This window comes from Lactuca sativa, chromosome 9, assembly GCF_002870075.4.
Source record: "Lactuca sativa cultivar Salinas chromosome 9, Lsat_Salinas_v11, whole genome shotgun sequence".
NCBI classification, from domain to species: Eukaryota; Viridiplantae; Streptophyta; class Magnoliopsida; order Asterales; family Asteraceae; genus Lactuca; species Lactuca sativa.
Genome location: NC_056631.2, coordinates 4,222,281 through 4,243,700, shown reverse-complemented (window position 1 = coordinate 4,243,700; position 21,420 = coordinate 4,222,281). Strand labels below are relative to the sequence as shown.

General features: G+C 38.4%; 1 protein-coding gene across 1 annotated transcript; it reads right to left on the bottom strand.

Annotated features, from left to right (window-relative positions):
* Positions 1–20,590: 20,590 nt before the first annotated feature.
* Positions 20,591–20,959, bottom strand: LOC122195856 (30S ribosomal protein S7, chloroplastic). The gene has a single exon (XM_042898084.2). It carries the CDS (start codon positions 20,957–20,959, stop codon positions 20,591–20,593), a length of 369 nt encoding a protein of 122 aa, XP_042754018.2.
* Between the last annotated feature and the right edge of the window lie 461 nt (positions 20,960–21,420).

The window sequence follows — 21,420 nt, the reverse complement described above, 5'->3', positions numbered from 1 at the left end:
TAAAACTAAATTAAAATTAAAGAGGTAAATTGAAATATGATTAATATATAAGGGGTAAAATGTATTAGCTGTGAAAGTAAATTAAGTAGTCAAAATAAAGTAGTCAAAATAAAAAAACAAAAAAAACTATCTACTCCAATAGTAATAAGTGGTCAAAGACAAAAAAAAATGTATAATAATAAGCTATAAAAAAGCTCTCAAAGAAGAGATGTTCTAAATAGTTACTTAAATTTTGGTGCATCATTCAATATATTATTATACTATTTATGAAGCGGTCCTCCTATAAACACGATCTTTTCGTGTATCACACTGAAATTAGTAAATTAATAGTATAATTTTTTTTAAACACCATCATCAGGGATATAGTCAGAATTTTAGGATAAAAAGCTTGTATATAATAAAATTAAATCTTTACACTAGGACTAGAAGTACACTTTCATTTTTGAAGTTGGCATGGTCAAAATTCAATATATAATCATCTATTATCATCACCTTGGTGACTTGGATAGCTTTAGATCGAAAGTGGTACTCGGTGATCACAAATCAAAGAATCTAAGTTTACCTTTCTTAAATTTGAAATATCATTTTTTTTTTCAAATTCAACATTAATTGGATCTTTCATATTACTATTCTTTTTAGATTATGGGCATTTATTAGGAACATCTACCCTAATATTATCACTAACAAGATGTGGTTGTAAGTTGTGAACATTTTATTTTTTGTTGGAAAAAAAAAACCGACGATTCTTTTCTTGCTAATGTTTACCTTATGATTATAAGAATTAAAAACTCAATCATAATATTAATGTCAATTACAAATGATATCGTTCAAACAAGGTTTTTTACCACAAATTACACAACACTTAAATATATATGTGACATCCCCAAAATCTCGGCCAGAAAAGACCGTTTTCATTTATGCTTTTTAAACATTTTCAGAGTAAATCCTTTTTAATTTTAAAAGAGATGCGTAATTTGTTCCCAAAAACAAAACATGATAAAATAGATATTTATCAAAACATTTCATAAAGAAATATGATTTCATTTCATAATCAAAAGTCGGGATATCATGTTCCGATACAGATCATAAAGCATAAACAATAACATTACAAGTCATTCAACAAATATATACATGTACAGACTTGTAAACAAAAACAACTTGATGACTCGTCCATCTTAAGCTCTTGCGTCACTTCCTGTAATACAAATAAACTGAGTGGGTCAGGCTTGGGAGCCTGGTGAGCATATAGGGTTTTCAACCCACAATAATTATATTTAATTTCAACAATCCACAATAAACCCGATTACCCATTCCCGTTATCCTCACTTTACGTCCCTAAAATAACATCTATTATAAGGAACCTAATTCAAGATTTTCATCGGGACGGACACTACTGCAGATGGGCTTCCTCAACAATAAGTGTCCTAAAGTCAACCATGTGGGGGATAGAGTACACCGGTGAACACGTCGTTCACAACACCTACAGGTAATGAGCCTGCTAGTGTTCCACAGGACAGTCTAGAATAGTCCATGGTCGTCATCCATACTCTGCTGAATGACTAGAATAACACCAATAACACCGAGGCCTCTCATCTTTTTATTACACACCAATTATCTACCCATGTTCTACCCAACATATTAGTAGATAAAAATATACATTTTTATACATTGTTTAAAAACCTGTATAGCATGCTTTAATCAATACATATTCCACATAACAGATGAGGCATACACACATAACACGTATTTCATAGAGAATAAATCAGATCTATGAGATAGAAGAAAGTGAATATACATTCACACATATAACAACAAATTATATACACATAGCACGTATTTTATATAAAATACTTTGTAATATTGCGTTGGAATGAAAATGACTACACACTCACTTGATCAAAAGATGATCGGGCAGCATTACGGCTTGCAGAAGTAGTATTTCTCCGTAGATCTGGAAGATCTTCACAAAAACCGGGCTCCTCGCGGGCAGGGCTTTGGCTCAGAAATCTCACTTCTCGGGATCCTCGGGACTTCGGAACTTGCTTCGGGGCTCGGGAATAATACTGGGGCTTCGGGATATGATTGGCACGCAAAACGATGCAAAACTTAGAGAGAAAGTAAGAAAAATCGCAAGGAAAATGGTTGATCTCGAGTTCTATTTATAGGCTGCTGGGTCTGGGATTACGCTGGGCGTAATTTCAATTTACGCTGGACATACTCAGTACGCTGGGCGTAATTAGGTTTCGCTGAGGGTACTTCGACGTCACTGCGTGTGTCAATTGGTGGCACTTGAGTGTTGGTCAGACAAGTTGCACCCCTCTGAGTACGCTGGGCGTACTCAAATTACGTTGGGCATAATTTGACTCGTCAAACTTCTAAATTGCGTAACTTTTGCATACGAGCTTCGTTTTCGAAGTTCTTTATATCCACGCGTAGGTCAGACCATACGCTACAACTTTCATTTAGACTCCATCCGCTAATTTTGGCTTTTATTTTTATTATTTATTTTTAGAAGGCCGGGACAAAAAAACTTCTTTATAAATTCATAACTTCTTCGTCCGACGTCCGTTCTCGCCTAACTTTTCATCGTTTTGCTACTAACAACGAGATCTTCGATTCTCTTTTAGATTGTTTCGGCTAAAAACCGCTCGAACTCAAATCGAGTATTCGGGCTGCATACTGCCAAGTCGAAACTTCAGAAAATCATAACTTCCTCATACGAAGTCAGATTTGGGCGTTCTATATATATTCAGAAACCTTGTTTCAACTACTACAACATTATCCAAAGATATCAAGTTTATTTTACACTTAAATTTTGACGCTCATTTTATTCTTAATTCAATTATATCACATAATTAAGCAAATAAACACATAACTCACATAATTCACAAAATTCACAAATAATACATTTTTATTATTTCAAATTGGGTTTACAAAGGTTAAACTAGACTATTACATTGCTAAAAAATGGCAAGCCTAAAAACACAGGCGTTACAATTCTCACCACCTTAGGATGATTCCGTCCCCGGAATCACACATCAGCAAACAAATGCGGATAACGACTCATCATGTCACTCTCCGTCTTCCAGGTGAGATTCGACTCATTCGCGTGTTTCCATCGGACAAGCACTAACTCAACCATCTTACGTCGCAACTTCTTAGTCTTTTGGTCAACGATTGCCTCCGGTTCCTCAATCAACCTTTTGTTCTCATCGATTCTCAACTCCGAAAGTGGAATTATGTCGGGAACTTCTCCCGTGAACTTCCTCAAATAACACACATGAAAAGTGTTATGAATTCCATTCAGTTCTTCTGGTAGTTCGAGCTTGTAAGCTTGGTTCCCAATTCTCTGAAGAACTTTAAACGGTCCAATAAACCTTGGACTTAATTTCCCCTTTTACCAAATCTTATAAGTCCATTCCATGGCGAGACTTTAAGCAAAACCAAATCTCGAACTTCAAAAGTCATCGGTCTTCGCTTTTTGTCAGCATAGCTCTTTTGACGATCCTGAGCTGCTAACATTCTCTCCCTAATTATTTTCAACTTTTCAGCAGTTTGATGGACTATCTCCGGTCCCATAAACTACTTTTCCCCAGCCTCAAGCCAACAAGACGGCGTACGACACTTCTGTCCATACAATGCTTAATAAGGCGCCATCTTAATGCTCGAGTGGAAACTATTATTGTAGGAAAATTCTACCAAAGGTAAATGTTCATCCCAATTACCTAGGAATTCCAAGGTACACGCTCTCAGCATATCTTCATGTGTTTGTATCGTCCGTTCGATCTGACCATCAGTCTGCGGATGGTAAGCTGTACTTAAACACAACTTGGTACCCAGTTCCTCTTGTAGACTTTTCCAAAATCGTGAGGTGAAATGGCTATCACGATCCGACACAATCGTTAGCGGAACACCGTGAAGCCTCACAATTTCATTCACGTAAGAATTCGCAAGCTTTTCCACAGACCATTTCTCATTGGCTGCTATGAAATACGCACTCTTAGTGAATCGATCAACGACCACCCAAATCATGTCGTGACCACTTTTTGTTCTGGGCAGTTTAGTGACAAAATCCATAGCAATGTCTTCCCACTTACCCATAGGCACAGGTAAAGGTTCTAAACTCCCGTATGGTTTCTGATGTTGTGCCTTGACTCTTGCACAGGTCACACACTCCGCCACATACTTTGCAATGTCGAGCTTCATCGTCGGCCACCAGTAATAGGGTTTCAGGTCCCTATACATTTTAGTGCTACCGAGATGAATCGAGTACATGGTTTTGTGAGCTTCTTCCATCAGAAGATCTCTTACTCCTCCTGTATTAGGTATCCAAATCCGATCTTGGAACACCTTCAGTCCATGACTGTTTACACCGAACACCAACGTTTTGCCCAAACGTTCCTCCTTTCAGTCATTCTTCTCAGAAGCTTCGCTTTGAGCTTTCTTTATACTTTCCAAAATAGTCGAGACAACTTCAATTCTCAACACTCTCGGCCTTCTCTTTTCAATATTGAATTTCCGACTGAGAGCATCAACAACAACATTGGCTTTACCGGGGTGGTAAAGTATCTCACAGTCGTAGTCCTTGAGTAATTCCAACCAGCGTCGTTGCCTCATATTCAATTCTTTCTGACTAAAGAGATACCGGAGACTCTTATGATCAGTGAAAAGTTTGCACTTCGTGCCATAGAGGTAACGCCTCCATATTTTCAGTGCGAAAACTACCGCTGCCAACTCCAAATCATGAGTCGGGTAGTTCTTTTCATGCTCTTTTAGCTGTCGAGATGCATACGTGATCACCTTATCTCTTTGGGTCAAAACGCAACCCAATCCAACACCAGACGCATCGCTAAAAACAACGAAGTCTTCAACTCCATCGGGTAGAGAAAGTATCGGTGCCTCGCATAGCTTCTTCTTTAGCTTCTCGAATGCTTCTTTATGCTTATCACCCCAAGCATAAGTAGCTCCCTTGTGGGTCAAAGCTGTTAATGGACTAGCGATCGAAGAAAAGCCTTGGATAAACCTTCGGTAATATCCGGCTAATCCTAAAAAGCTTCGGATCTCCGTGGGACTTTTCGGTTGTTCCCACTTCATCACAGCTTCTATCTTCGCTGGATCAACCATTCTCCCTTCTTGGTTGACCACGTGACCCAAGAATTGGACTTCTCGAATCCAAAAATCACATTTAGAGAACTTTACATACAACTTCTCTTTCTTCAAGACTTCCAACACTTCTCGCAAGTGTCTGCCATGCTCCTCTTGGCTTTTCGAATAAATTAGAATGCCATCTATGAACACTATCACAGATTTATCAATGAACGGATTACAAACCCTGTTCATTAAATCCATGAATGCTGCCGGAGCATTGGTTAGTCCAAACGACATAACCAAAAATTCGTTGTGTCCATATCGCGTTTTGAATGCAGTCTTCTCAATATCCTACTCTTTTACCTTTAGCTGATGATCTCCTGACCTTAGGTCGATCTTTGAAAAATAACTTGAACCTTGTAGTTGATCGAACAGGTCATCAATCCTCGGCAACGGATATCTATTCTTTATTGTTTCCTTATTCAGCTCGCGGTAATCAATGCACATCCTCATGCTTCCATCTTTCTTCTTTACGAATAACACCGGAGCTCCCCAGGGTGATGAACTAGGTCTAATGAAACCCTTGTCCAATAACTCCTGCAGTTGCATCATCAGCTCCTTCATTTCCGTCGAGGCTAATCGATAAGGTGCTTTTGCAATTGGCGTTGTTCCGGGCAACAACGCGATACGGAATTCTACTTGTCGATCAAGCGGTAATCCAGGAAGATCTTCGGGAAATACTTCCGGATAATCACACACAACAGGAATATCTGCATCACCTTCTTTTCCTTCTTAGCATCGATCACGAATGCTAAATATGATGTACACCCCTTGGTCAAACATTTTCTGGCTTTCATTAGAGAAATGATTCCAGAATTTACTTTGCGTTTGTCTCCATACACCATAAACGATTCCTTCCCAGGCGGGTTCACTTTCACTATTTTCTTCTTGCATAAAATTTCGGCATTATTGGCGCTAAGCCAATCCATTCCCAACACGATGTCGAAACCGTTAAGTTCTATAGGTAATAATTTCTCGTGGAACTTATTTCCGTTCAAGTCAATTAAAATGTTTTTCATACGATGGCTAACAGGTACAAACTTGCCACTAGCAACTTCGACTAATAAGGCATTATCTAGTCTATCAACAGGCAAAGCTAGTTTTCTACCAAATTGATGCGATATAAAGGAGTAGTTGGCTCCAGAATCAAATAAAATTTGGGCAGACAATTTGTTAACGAGAAAGGTACCTGAAGCGACATCAGCTTCGTCTTTAGCAGCTTCCAGTGTCATCTGAAATGCTCTCGCCTTTGGCTTTGGCGTAATGTTGGGTTTTGCCGCCTCCTTCTTCTTCGGACAATCTCTTGAGATGTGCCCTTCCTCACCACAACCATAACAAACATTCTTGGTGAGGGTGCAGTCGTTGGCATAATGCCCTGGCTTTCCACATTTGAAGCATGTGGTTTCCCCGCCTCACTTCCCATGATGCTTCTTCTTGCATTTGTCGCACCACTTCGCCTCTACTTTTCCTCCACTTCCTCTCGAACTAGACTTCAAGAATTTACTTTTCTTGTTGGACCCTGAAAATCCATCGATATTCCTTTTCTCACCAACCTCTGACCTTTCCAGACCTTTTTCCCTGATCTGGGTCTCAACATTTCTAGCAGCCCGGATGGCGGCTTTCAATGTGGTTGCTTGCTTAACCATTGGACCATAGTCCGCTGGTAGTCCAAGGGCAAACTTGTTGACCTTAGAGAGTTCTGTAGGCACCAAATATGGGATAAACTTCATCTTTTCGGTGAAACTTGCAGCTTATTCAGTAACGCTCAATTTCCCTTTCTTCAAATTCTGAAACTCATTACTGATTTCCAGAAGGTCCTGCTCGGAGCAGTATTGCAGTTTTAGTTGTTCCACAAAGTCTTCCCAAGACATTTTGCTTGCTTCTCCCTTGGGCATAGAGTCGGCTAATAGCTTCCACCAACTCAACACCCCAGATTTTAGCAGAGGGATCACAAGAGCGGTCTTCTGCCTGTTGCTGCATTCGCAACTTTCAAACATAGTCTCAATTTCGGAGACCCAGTCCATAACTTGCACCGGCGTTGGGCTTCCGGATAGACATGGTGGTTTGGATGCCATGAAATCCTTGTACTTACACCCACGCCCATCATTTCCTCCATACTGGTTATTGCGTCTAACCACTGGTGGGTTGTCTTGACCAATGATCCCACTAAAGTTTTCTCCTTCAGATTGCCCTCCATCCTCCTCGGGCTCTTCTACTTGAATCGACGGTTCTTCACGATTCTGTTGAAGCAAACGTCTTGTTTCTTCCATCTGACGATCCAACATCGTTTGAATCATCATTTGTACACCAGCCATTGTTATCGGCTCAGGTGCAGCAGCTACAACAGGTACTTGTTGAATTACAGGCGATTGATTCATGTTTTCATCAGCATTTCCAACTCCGCTTCTTGTTCTCACCATTTTTGATCTATACACCGAATAAGGTGAAATTTAGATCTTCATTCACGATAGATATTCAAATCATCCTTATTACTCCAAACGATTACATGCTAGTTCTAATATCGTTGACATACGCTTAGAATCCTACACACATAAGGTTTCCAGATCCGGTCAGCAACAGACCATAGATCCGAACAAATAATATCATATATGGCAACATATAACATTTAGCACATAAAAGCATTTTAGGCAACTTCCCTAAAATAAACTATTGCTTGTGTCTAAAATTTAACAGACACACATCTCACAATCTCCACTTAGCATCTTAAGTTTAAGTCTATAAATCCAACAAATTCCTAGTTCACTTAAACTAATGCTCTGATACCAACTGTGACATCCCCAAAATCTCGGCCAGAAAAGACCGTTTTCATTTATGCTTTTTAAACACTTTCATAGTAAATTCTTTTTAATTTTAAAAGAGATGCGGAATTTGTTCCCAAAAACAAAACATGATAAAATAGATATTTATCAAAACATTTCATAAAGAAATATGATTTCATTTCATAATCAAAAGTCGGGATGTCATGTTCCGATACAGATCATAAAGCATAAACAATAACATTACAAGTCATTCAACAAATATATACATGTACAGACTTGTAAACAAAAACAACTTGATGACTCGTTCATCTTAAGCTCTTGCGCCACTTCCTGTAATACAAATAAACTGAGTGGGTCAGGCTTGGGAGCCTGGTGAGCATATAGGGTTTTCAACCAACAATAATTATATTTAATTTCAACAATCCACAATAAACTCGATTACTCATTCCCGTTATCCTCACTTTACGTCCCTAAAATAACATCTATTATAAGGAACCTAATTCAAGATTTTCATCAGGACGGACACTACTGCAGATGGGCTTCCTCAACAATAAGTGTCCTAAAGGCAACCATGTGGGGGATAGAGTACACCGGTGAACACGTCGTTCACAACACCTACAGGTAATAAGCCTGCTAGTGTTCCACAGGACAGTCTAGAATAGTCCGTGGTCGTCATCCATACTCTGCTGAATGACTAGAATAACACCAATAACACCGAGGCATAATTTGACTCGTCAAACTTCTAAATTGCGTAACTTTTGCATACGAGCTTCGTTTTCGAAGTTCTTTATATCCACGCGTAGGTCAGACCATACGCTACAACTTTCATTTAGACTCCATCGGCTAATTTTGAATTTTATTTTTATTATTTATTTTTAGAAGGCCGGGACAAAAAAACTTCTTTATAAATTCATAACTTCTTCGTCCGACGTCCATTCTCGCCTAACTTTTCATCGTTTCGCTACTAACAACGAGATCTTCGACTCTCGTTTAGATTGTTTCGGCTAAAAACCGCTCGATCTCAAATCGAGTATTCGGGCTGCATACTGCCAAGTCGAAACTTCAGAAAATCATAACTTCCTCATACGAAGTCAGATTTGGGCGTTCTATATATATTCGGAAACCTTGTTTCAACTACTACAACATTATCCAAAGATATCAAGTTTATTTTACACTTAAATTTTGACGCTCATTTTATTCTTAATTCAATTATATCACATAATTAAGCAAATAAACACATAACTCACATAATTCACAAAATTCACAAATAATACATTTTTATTATTTCAAATTGGGTTTACAAAGGTTAAACTAGACTATTACATTGCTAAAAAATGGCAAGCCTAAAAACACAAGCGTTACAATATATTAGTTATCTACTAAGAATTGGAAATTACATTTTCTTGAAATTGATGTTGGTAAAAGACAGTGCCGATGAAAGTAATTGCATTCGCTCTTTTGCCGATGATCTGTAATTGCCAATTTTGTAGTAGCTGACTTACATTAGGTCTATGTTGCTTATTATGTGCATGTAATTCTTTATTATCCAATAGAAAGTTAAAGAAATTGGGCTATAGAGGGGCTGGTGGGCTTAGGATGATATTTTATGTTGAGCTTAAAAGTTAAAACAATTAAATGAGATTTATTACTAATACTATAGCAGAATAATAAACTATATAGGTAAAATAATCCAAATAGGAGAATGTTAGGGGGGGGGGGGCAGCACACCTGCTAGTCCCCTTACTCCCTCCGCTCCTGACCATCATATGATTAGGTTGGTGGGTGTGGGAAGAAGAATGGCTCGGCAAGAGTGAGGCGGAGGGTGACCTGGAGCTTGGCAACTCGGGTGAACACCGCCCTCTCATCTCGGCATGCCGAGTTTTTTTGTGGAACTCGACGACTCTTCACCGAGTTTCTCTCTTTGGCAACCGAAAAAAATGACGTGGAAGGGGGTGGTGGCTTCGACAGTCTCAACACCACTCCGAGAAGCCTTATGTGTGCCCGATGCATATCAAATGAAACTTATTTATTTTCATTTTGGAGTTTTGGACCAAACAAGTGTTTTTTAAAATTTTATTTAATAAATAGGTATAGTTTAAGAAATATTTACCAAATAGGTATAGTTTTTAAAATTTTATATTTTTTCTAAATTTTTTAGCTTTTATTCTATTTTTATTGTTTTTTAAATATATTTTTTTAAGTTGTTTAACTTTTTTGCTATTAATGTCTATCAAATTTGTTTACAAACATCATATCTCTCATTTCATTAAGAAAGGATAAAATTTCAATTCAAATTAATGCTTTTGATCTGTTGATAGGAACAACAGGAGCACAATAGGTTTGGGACATAGGCAACTCTTGATATTCTTTTTCTTTTCACTAGTGTTATATACTTTTACTACATCAGATTCAGAAAACAAGACTTCCAAACATAGGCTATTTCCTGCTCCATTAAAGGACACCATATGATGTGTTATTGATGGAAACAATTTATGTGAAGTGTTTAACACCATTAACAAAGAGAATGATAGAAAAAAGTGGAAACAACATAGTTTCAGTGACTATTGTTGCTTTGTTTACATTAGCCATGGATGTAGCTACTACTTTGGGTGCCTTGCCTTTCATCTTTGGTGAATTGGCAGGAATATGTAATGGAATGGCTATAGTAGTTATGTTAGCATCAAGCTTGATTTGATACAAGAAGGGAGGAGTAAAATGCTGCTTAATATGAACAATCTCCAAGCTCTCTTCTAATGTTGTGTATAGAAACCATAAAACAAAAGAGTAACAAGCCATAAACATAAATAATAACATGAAGTAATTTTTAATAATGACATAACTTGTTTATGGTGATATTCATAAGCAAAAGATACTTGCTTACCTGGCAAACGGATAAAAATATTCAAGGTATGTCTTGTAAAGAGTTTCTCATAATCTCAATGTTCATATCACCCAAATCCTCTTAACGAAATGCACTCTCTGAAAAGAGTATTTCTCGAAGCAATTCTCAGGTAACTCATCCATTCTCCATTCAATTTGTATTCGATAAACCTAATTAAGTCAGAAACTGAAGATGAAAGTTCAAAAATCGAACCTGAAATCATGGAAAAATCGAACCGTAATCAAGTAGAAATCAAACCTTGCAGACGGATGTGGAGTCCCGACGTTTGATTGTGGTCGGAATCAAGAGGCAACGTGAAGTCAGGGCAGATGGTAGACGACGTGTTCGGGGTTGTTTTATTTTCTTTTGCTTTTGCTTTTAAATTTGATTTGGTATAGATTTCAACCCTAAATGGTAAATATTTTCAAAACAAACCTATTTGGTAAGTATGTTTTTAAAAAAATGTTTTAGTAAAAAACTCTTCATTTTGCCCTTTTTATTTGGATCATTCTTTCAAAATATACATACCTCAATGTTTTTATTTTGTATTTAGTCATTTGTCATTTTAGTAATTTTTAAATAATTAACAAATAAAAAATGTATCTTAACCTAAGAAATAACATTCTATTACAAACATTAGTAAATAACATTAATATTATAAAATTATGTGTTGTTGATTTAATATTTGATAACCTAAGTTTGTTTTACAATTTGTTAAATATAAACAGACGTATATTTTAGGGTAAACTCACTATAATAGTATGATAAAAACCCCGGTAATGAAAGTTCTAAATGAACCAAATGAACACGAATACAAATTTGTTTATATTTGTTCGTTTACCTTTAACCAAATAAATGAACGAACACGACGGAATTGATAAACGTTCTATTTGTTTATAACTCTACGTATAACTTTTCTTGCACTTTAGAGAAAAAAAATATTGTTATATTATATAAAAACTATTATTCATTTTCCTAATTAGTTGTTAAACAAATTATATAATTTATCATCCCTGGTTTTTTAATAAAGAAAAAATTTAATTGTTTCCTATTATTTGGTGTGCTTTTGATTCACTTTCCTACTATACTGATTAATTGTTTCCTATTATCTGGTGTGCTTTTGATTCTCTCTTTCCTACTATTCTTTGATTCTTGGTCCGGTTCTGTTCGTGTCCAGACTGATTCTCTTCCCTAGAATATAACATAATAATATCAGAGTTTTCAAAGGCGTTAAATGGCAGTAAGTCAGTCAATTAGTTTCACTTATATAGACAAAAGCTAATTGTTAGACGCCTTCTAGTCGGCTGAGTACAATCTAAAAACTAATCACATATTAGTCGGAAGTTTTACAATACTGAATAATGCATTAGTTTGAAAATAATTATATTTCAAATATTAGAAATGTATATGTAGTTGAAGATGCTCATTATGTGAACGTTAATTTACAAATATCATGTCTACTATTTTGCCACTTTTGCATTACTATAAATCATCAAGTTTACAAATATCATGTCTACTATTTTGCCACTTTTGCATTGCTATAAATCATCAAGTTGGATGGAAAATTGTTTATGATGCTCGACATAATTCCTATATTCTTCTATTTCATACAGTAATTATAATATTTCTACAGTTAAATTATCTGATAATTAATAAAATCAAATTTATATTTTACTATGTATAGTTTGTAAGATCCTGATAAATAAAACAAATTATTGCTGTGGCATAGAATACAATCTTTGTTTTATATTGACAAGTCACTTGGGTCCTCATATATATATATATATATATATATATATATATATATATATATATATATATATATATATATATATATATATATATATATATATATATATATATATATATATATATATATATATATATATATATATATATATATATATATAAAGCTTTAAAAAGTATAAGGTTTTATTGGAAAATTAATATGAATGTAAGGGTATTTAATGTAAATTAAAAAGTAACATTTTCATTGCACATTTAATTTAATAGATTAAAAACAGTTAAATTTTACAACATATCCACTCAATCAATTCTTCGTGCATTTGGAATACAATTCGTACATTTAGAAATACCCTTTATGAATATCAAATATAATATTAAATGTGCATTTGGTTGACAGGAAAGAAATGAAATTCGAGGGAAAAAATTTCCAGTTCCCTCGAATCCATGAGTTTGGTTGGATTTGGAGGGAGGGAAAGAATTCCTAAATGAAACAGACTTTCCATTGTATGGAGTAAAGTGAATTCCTTCCAAAGCTTGATGGAAAATATTTATTCTTATCAAGAAAAGTGACAGATTACAAAAACATCTCTTGTACTTATGAGAAAACGCACTACCACTACCACTACCACTTTCACCACCACCACCGCCGCCACCACCACCACCGCTACCAACATCACCGCCATCACCACCATCATCGTTACCGTTGCCGCCACCGACCACCCACCACCACCACTACCAACACTGCCACTACCGACCACCACCAACACTGCCGCCACCACACACCACTATTACAACCGTCGCCGCACCACTACCACTACCATCAGCCACCACCAGCACCTTCGCCACCACTACCAACGTCGTCGCCACTATCACCGCCACCACCATCACTACCAATGTCGTTACCACCACCACACCTACAACCATCACCGCCACCACTACCACCACCACCATTACCACCACCGCCAACACCGCCACCACCGATGTCGCCACTACTATCAACCAAGACCACCACCCACACTGCCACCACCACCTTCGCAACTACGACCACCACCATATGCCACTTCCACCACGAACACCATCACCGTTGTCATCACCGCCACCAGCCGTCATTTCTACCATCAGCACCACCGTCGCCACCACAATCAACGCCACCACCACCATTACCACCACCGTAACCGTCACCCACCACTGTCGCCTCCGCCATCACCGTCACCCACCAATGTCGCCGTCATCATCATTGTCGCCTCCACCACCCCCACCACCATTGCCACTACCTCTGAAATTTCACCGTTTTTATAATTTATGTAATGTATATTTACATATAAGTTACAAAAACAAAGTAAAATTAAGCAAAACAGACAAGAAGGGTAATTCTGTCATTTTACATAAACTTTAATTTTATTTTTTGCTAACAAAACAAAATCTAGAATTAATTCCAATTTCGTTTCCTACCAACCAAACAATATATGAAACTGGATTCAAATTCCCGACAGATTCATTTTCCAATTCCAATTCAAAATTTTCCCGTAACATTCTACGAACCAAACAACACCTAAAGTTCACTAATATAATCTATCACTTCAACTTTGAAATTATTTATTTTATTTCACTATTTGTATGATAATAGTCTGTATTTTATATATTTTTTAATATTATACTATAAATTATATCGATAATAACATAATATCATGTATAACAAATTTAGATTTATGTTTCAAGCTTATTTAAAATTTAATAGTTTTTAATAAGGGAAGAATGACACAAATGCCCTACGGACTTTTTAGGGTTGGCCATTTTAGTGTATAAACTATTTTGGTGGTTTTATGAGGGAACCAACTCGTGGATAACCTGTCTTTTTAGTCCCTCTAACTTAGAATAACCGGTTTTATATGACACACTAGCAATTTAAGATGATGTGGACGATAAAGTTCATAATTTCATTTTCTAGTTAAAATTGAGATAATAAAGTCGGCATCTCGTGTAGAAAGGAACACATAAACACACATACACCTACTTTCTTCACCACCACCCACTCCCCGTCATCACGTTCATCTGTTTTTATAAAGTCGACAACCCTTGAATGCAACCACTGTCACTGTCATAGGGCTTTCATACGATTCAGCTAAGATATTACAAAATTGATGAGCGAGTTCGTCGGCGAGTTTCCCCAACTAAGTTACAATACAAGTCAATATTTCCGGCCCATCAAAGACACAACATAAGGTTTTGGATTTCATGAAAGTGTTGGGCTACAAAAGTGGTGAAATGAGTTCTTTTGTATGTTACAACTTCATCTCGATTGCCATTTTAAAGAATTTCCATGAATTGTAAACAATGAAGCTTTAATTTGATGTCGGGTCCGGTTTTTTTGAAGCTTGCCGTGCTTAATTATGACCCACTTCAGAGTGAGAGTTAGGTCACACGACTGGATTTGAGATTTGGGTTATTTTTTGTTGATGATGGTTTCTTCTTTGTGAGCTTCGTTTATGAAACAATCGTAGATTTCAAACATGCTTTCACGATATAAATGACTAGTGATTATATGGTTGATTGTGTAGGAATTGAAGCCGACAAAACTATAAGGTTTTCATCTGTCTTGATATAATTGTTTCTCGAGAAGTTTAGTGTATTTGCTCATGGCGATGTTGAGTCCCTTTTGTGTAGCTTCGAGGTGATTAAGTGGAGCGATTTATTTCAATTTCGCTTTTAGTTCAACAGGGATTAACTTGGGTTTAGAGGAAGGCTTATTAATGGTGAATTATATTCTTGATAATGTTTGTTGAATTTCTTGAGTCAAACAATAGAATTTCTTGGGAGATTTTTAAAGGACCTGTGACATTTCATTAAGGAGGTGACAAAAATGTCACCCGCTTAGCCCTTCTAATCTTCCAAAAGGACTTAATAGACCCGAAAAAAATGATTTTATTCCCTCATAAAGTCACGAAAATAGTTTAGTGACTAAAAAGACCAACGCTAGAAAGTTCGTAGGACATTTGTGTCACTGGGGTGCAGCTAGGTGACCCCTTGGGCCCTCTTCTTTTTTTGCCCTCGTTTTGCACCCGCTTGTGCACAAGATTAGAGACAATTCCAAGCTCCTTCTCCATGCTTGGTATCTGGATGATGGGACTGTCATTGGGGATTTAGAGGAGATGGCTAGAGTGTTGAACATTATTCGGTTGAATGGTCCAGGCTTTGGTATTGAGTTTAACATCAAGAAAACGAAGATTTTTTGGCCCTCCTGTGATGGTAGAAAGCTTCGTGCCGATTTATTCCCAATGAATATAAGGGGCTGTTAACTGAGACGCAAGGTTTATTAGCGGGCTGGTCATGAAGAGAGCGGTAAATGTTGTTGATTTGATGGGTATTTTCCCACAACTATGTGACCCACAGAGTGAGCTCCTTTTGCTTCGATCATATATGGTCATCGCAAAACTTTTCTTTGGTTTAAGGACATGCCAGCCGGTGCACATAGAAGAGACAACTTTGTTCTTTGACAAAGGATTGTGCAAGTCTATCGAGGATATGTTGGTATGTGGAGGCCCCTTCTTTGGACACATTCAGTGGCATTTGGCTTCCTTACATATTCGTTTCGGTGGTTTGGGTTTGTACTCGGCATACGAGGTTTCCTCCTACGTGTTTGTAGCCTCGAGGGCCAAATCTTTGGCATTATAAGACCACATCTTACGTTATAGTAGCATATGTGATATGAACTCTGATTACCTATGTGCTATGACTCGTCTTCGCGATACGATTCCGGGATTCGACTGTAGTGGTTTCACTAATAAGGACACCCCCCTAAATCCAAAAAAGCATTGGCATGTGCCCTTTTTAGCAAAATTATCAAAGATATGGAAGTCGACTTCGACATGACTGTTATTGAAACAACCCAAAAATACGACCCAAAATTTTCATTTTCAATATAACCAAAAATCATAAATTTGAGTATGATATAATAATACCATACACTATGTATCTCATACAATAGTAAAAATACTGTGAGGAAAACTGAATCACAACTGTATCAAAACATATCAAGAAACTGAATCGACTCCCAGGATAAAAACTGAAGCTGTGGTGTGTGCGATGCCATCATCCCGAGCTCTTCCCTTTGCTTGCGGAAGTACCTGAAACCAAAACTGAAACTGTAAGCACGAAGCTTAGTGAGCTCCCCCAAACTACCACATACAATACAATACATATAAAGCACATACTGGGCCTTGTCCACTGACTGGGACCCCGTCCCCTGCATCGGACCGAAGTCCGGACTAACTATCTGGGACCCTGTCCCCTGCATCGGACCGAAGTCCGGACTAACTGACTGGGACCCCCGTCCTCTTCATCGGACCGAAGTCGAAGCTGACTGGCTGGGACCCCGTCCCCTACATCGGACCGAAGTCCGAAACTGACTGGGACCCCCGTCCCCTACATCGGATCGAAACCCGAAGCTGACTGGGACCCCGTCCCCTGCATCGGACCGAAGCCCGGACTAACTGAACACAGCATAGCATAACATATCAACTGGCATAAACACATAAATCATGTCTGAGCCACGGAGGCGTCAAACATACTAACTACTGTATTGGACCGAAGTCCAGGAACTACTGCTAACTGAACGGGCCGACGTTGTGGCCTTAGACCCGTTCCTACTGGAAGGAAACTCACCTCGTGAACTGGCTACTGTGTGTATGGCTCTGAAAGCTAACTGCTGCTGCTCCGGTATCTCCCCGGCTACAAATCCATAACATACTCAATCAAATGCTAATCACTGCACTAGGGTAAAATGACTCTTTTACCCTTGGTCAAAGTCAACTCTCCTGATCAAAGTCAACTCTCCTAGTCAAAGTCAACCCACAGTTGACCTGACTCGTCGAGTTGGGCCGCCAACTCGCCGAGTCCCTATTCTCACTTCTCAACCCTACTCGCTGCTACTCGTCGAGTATGGCATCAACTCGACGAGTTCCCTTTCGAATCTAAAACTCAGGCAATCTGCATCCGACTCGCCGAGTCATATAAACAACTCGACGAGTTGTTCTTCGAGCTAAGAAGATTGCCTTGGACTCGCCGAGTTGTATGAACAACTCGCCGAGTCCCTCCATCACTGAGTCTGACCTCAAACTCGCTGAGTCCACTCTACCACTCACTGGTCCCACTCGGCATCACTCAAAAACGGGAAAATCGGGGACTCGCGACTCGACTCGCCGAGTCGTTCTTCCGACTCGCCGAGTCGCTTGCATGTAGCAACTCTAAAATCGATTCTGCTTGAATCCAGTGTATAAAACTTATAGATCTGGGCTCCCTTAACTCGATTAGCACGTAAAGATTCTATCTTTACGTGCCCATATACATCCATGAAGATAAAATGGCTCAAAAAGCACAATAAAGGCTAGATCTAGGGTTTTCATGCAAAATATCTTAAAAAAGGCAATAGATCCGGGCTCTACAACTCCTAAATGAACAGATCTAAGGATATCTCGATCTATTAGGGCATCCATACAATCATAAGGCTTGAGAAAAGCATCAAACTAGTTCTAGAGGAGTTCTAATGGAGGTTTAAAGCATAAAACGGGAGGAAATCCGAAGAATACCTCAATGAACTCTGATTTGCCCTTGGATCTTTGCTCTACACCTCTTCTCCTTGCTCCTTTCTTCTTCTTCTTCTTCAAGCCTTCAAAATTTCACACAAGAACACTTAAATCACTCAGGGATGGATTAGGGTTTTCTCACAGCTCTCTGAGGGTGAAGGAGGCGAGATTGGGGTCTATAAGGTGGTTTAAATAGTGAGCAACCCGGGGATTTAGGGTTTCTTCCAGGCAGGCAGACTCGCCGAGTCCCGAATATGGACTCGCCGAGTTGCCGACTAACACGTGCTCGAAATCCCGTCCCTACTCGGCGAGTCAGGCTATGAACTCGCCGAGTCCCTCTTGCAAACTTCTAATTAAATACTATGGAATCATCGTACCGGAGACGGGTCGTTACAACTGTTAGACAGAAAGCAATTTTTGAGTGTCTGTGGGAACCTCATGCTCAGAATTTTCTGCTAACTATCCCTATTGATGGCCTTGGCAAGTATATGTCTCCTTTGGAGTACCGAACTATCCTTCGTTACCGCCTCATGATTCCTCTACTCCCAATTGACGAGATATGCCCAGTTTGACGCAAGGCTTGTTTGGATACCTTTGGGGAACATACGGTTCATTGTAGAGAGCTCCCTGGTTTCAAGTATCGACATGATGTGGTTAGGGATGTTCTCTTTGATGCTTGTCAACGTGCTGGTATTTCTGTGAAGAAAGAAGCGCCAATAAACTTTTTGACGGACCTGCAGGATAAAAGATCCATACTTAGACCGACTGACATTTTAGTCTTTGGATAGGTAGGAGGGAAGCACACATGTGTGGATCTTACTGGGTCTCTCCTCTCGTTGGTTTGAGGAGCGGGGGTTTCACAACAGGGTATGCCGCTTTGAAAGTCGTTGCGTGCAAAGTGACAAAACACGAGAATGCATGTATAGAAAATCAATATGTGTTTGTACCTTTTGCATTTGATACATTTGGTTTTCTCGCACCAGAGGTGGTGGAGCTCCTCAACAGAGTCCAACGAGTCATGCACTCTAATGTCATATCTCCTAGATCCACAGACGTTGCTTTCAAAGAAGTACTTTTGCCATCTAGAAAGGGCTAGCGGCCCAGCTTGTTGCCCGTTTGCCTTCCCATTGATATATATTGAACTATATTAAACGCATAATACTAATTGATGGTTAAAAACACAACAAGTGTTTGTTTAATAATACGATATTTATTTCTAAATGAATAATTTAGATTTTTTTAATTGTCTAATAATATAATTCAAAAGTTGTTTCAATAAAAGTATACAAGTTTGCAAAACGCTTTAAGAATTATTTTTGAAAAACTATAAAAGTTATATAAAAAAAGACTAAACTGTACAAATGGTCCCTGTGGTTTGCTCAAAGTTGCCACTTTGGTCCAAAAAGTTTTGGACTAGCACCAAAGGTCTAAAGTTTTCATTTTGTTGTTTGTTTGGTCCAATCTATTCTGATTTTTTTCAAAATGATGGATTTGCCCCTGTTTATATGATTTTTTTCTTTTTTCTTATTTGTTTTTCTGATTTTCAGATTTAAAAAAATAAAATAAAAATAAATCTCTCTCTCTCTCTCTCTCTCTCTCTCTCTCTCCCCACACACACACACACACGATTTCTCCTTCATTCTTCATTTGTTCTTCAAGGTTCTTAAGAACCCCTCATCGTCGCCCTCAGTTACCACCGCCTTCAGCCACCACCTGTCATGGACCACCATCTTGCTGTCGCCTTCCATCTATAAACCCTTTCTCCGATCTCGTCCTTGTCGTCTATATTTATAAACCTTCGTTTTTACGACGATCTGAAAAACTCCGTTGCAACTCGATGAAGCTCTAGATCTGTAAACTATCATTCTTCCGGCAAGCCTCATCTCTCTCCATGTTTCTCTGCTTTCTTTATCAGCAAACCCTAGCGATTTGGCTACGACGTTCTAGAGAAGACGAAGGACGGCGATGAGTTAGGGTTTTCAGAAAACCCTAAGCGGCTATTCTTATTTCAGCGCCGTTATCATCTACCGAAAATGCTAGCTCCGTCATCTTCATCAGGAAACCCTAGCGCTGGTATGTGTTGAACGACGCCCTTACCTTCGTGTTTCCAAATTCGACGAGAAAAAAGAGAAAGAGGGTGACGAACAGATCAGGTGACGAACATATCCGTTGGTTAATTTCTTTTTCTTATTTTTTGGCAGATTTACTGTTGCTGGTGGTTTGGCGATCATTTTGTGTTGATGACAATCAATGGTGTTTCAATGGTGGTGTGATGATCTGATGGAGAAAATGATGGGTTGTAGGATTGATGGTGGCTAATGGTGGGTAGTGTAGGCTGTGATGGATAAATGAGTGTGGTGATAGATGATGAAAGGTCCAATTGAAGGTTGAAGGGTGGTGAAGGTGATGAATGGTGAGGGTGGTAAAACGTTGTTGGGTCCATGTTCGAATTATCAAGGGAGCGAGGATGAGGGGTGGCTGAAGATGGATGGTGGTGGATTTGACGATGAGGGGTTCTTGAGTAATTCGGAACTTAATTTGAAAGCCATATTTTGACCCGGACGTTTTCGGGATGTCGCTAATAACCAACGAATGACAAGTGCTTTTCCTTGTGTGGATCTTATTTCAATGGGAACTTGCTGAGTCGATCCACCTACACGTCTTGCTTTTACTGCTATACCCGGAGTTACTCCATGTATTGCTTGACGTAAAACAGATAGTGGATTTGTTTCTATCTTTTGTTGAATCTTTTTCACGGCTCGATAGATAATTTGATAAGCCAATGATTTTTTTCCGTGTTTCAGAATACTGTTAATCAACATGTTAACTAATCGATTACGATAATCACTTGTTCTGATTCTACTTATGGATCGTTTTGAACTAAAAGAAAACTTTTGGGCGGAATACACACATTGTGTATAATATCTTCACTTTCCTGAAAGCTTACTAAGGTGCGACGCATGATTGTGAGTCTCATAGCCATACGAGAGCTTGGAATTACACCCTAGAAGGAGTTAATCAAAGCCTTCCTTTCGCCCTCGCTTTCCTTCATCTCATGCATATGGGGAAGGAAGCGAAGCTGTTTAAGTAAGAGTTAACGCCTATGGAAAAGAGATTTTAATCGCTTTGTGGCGGGATAAGAAAGTTTTTCAAGGGGGGTTATCTTGACGTAGGTCTGCCTCTGGCCTAGATTAACCTAAGTGAAATGAAGTCTATATCGCTCTATTTAAAAATCAAATATGAAACTTCGTACACCTTAAAGTTCATAGGACGAAAAGAGATT

Excerpts from the sequence above, each read along its gene's own strand:
- LOC122195856 (XM_042898084.2), bottom strand. The coding sequence starts at position 20,959 with ATGTTGATTAACAGTATTCTGAAACACGGAAAAAAATCATTGGCTTAT.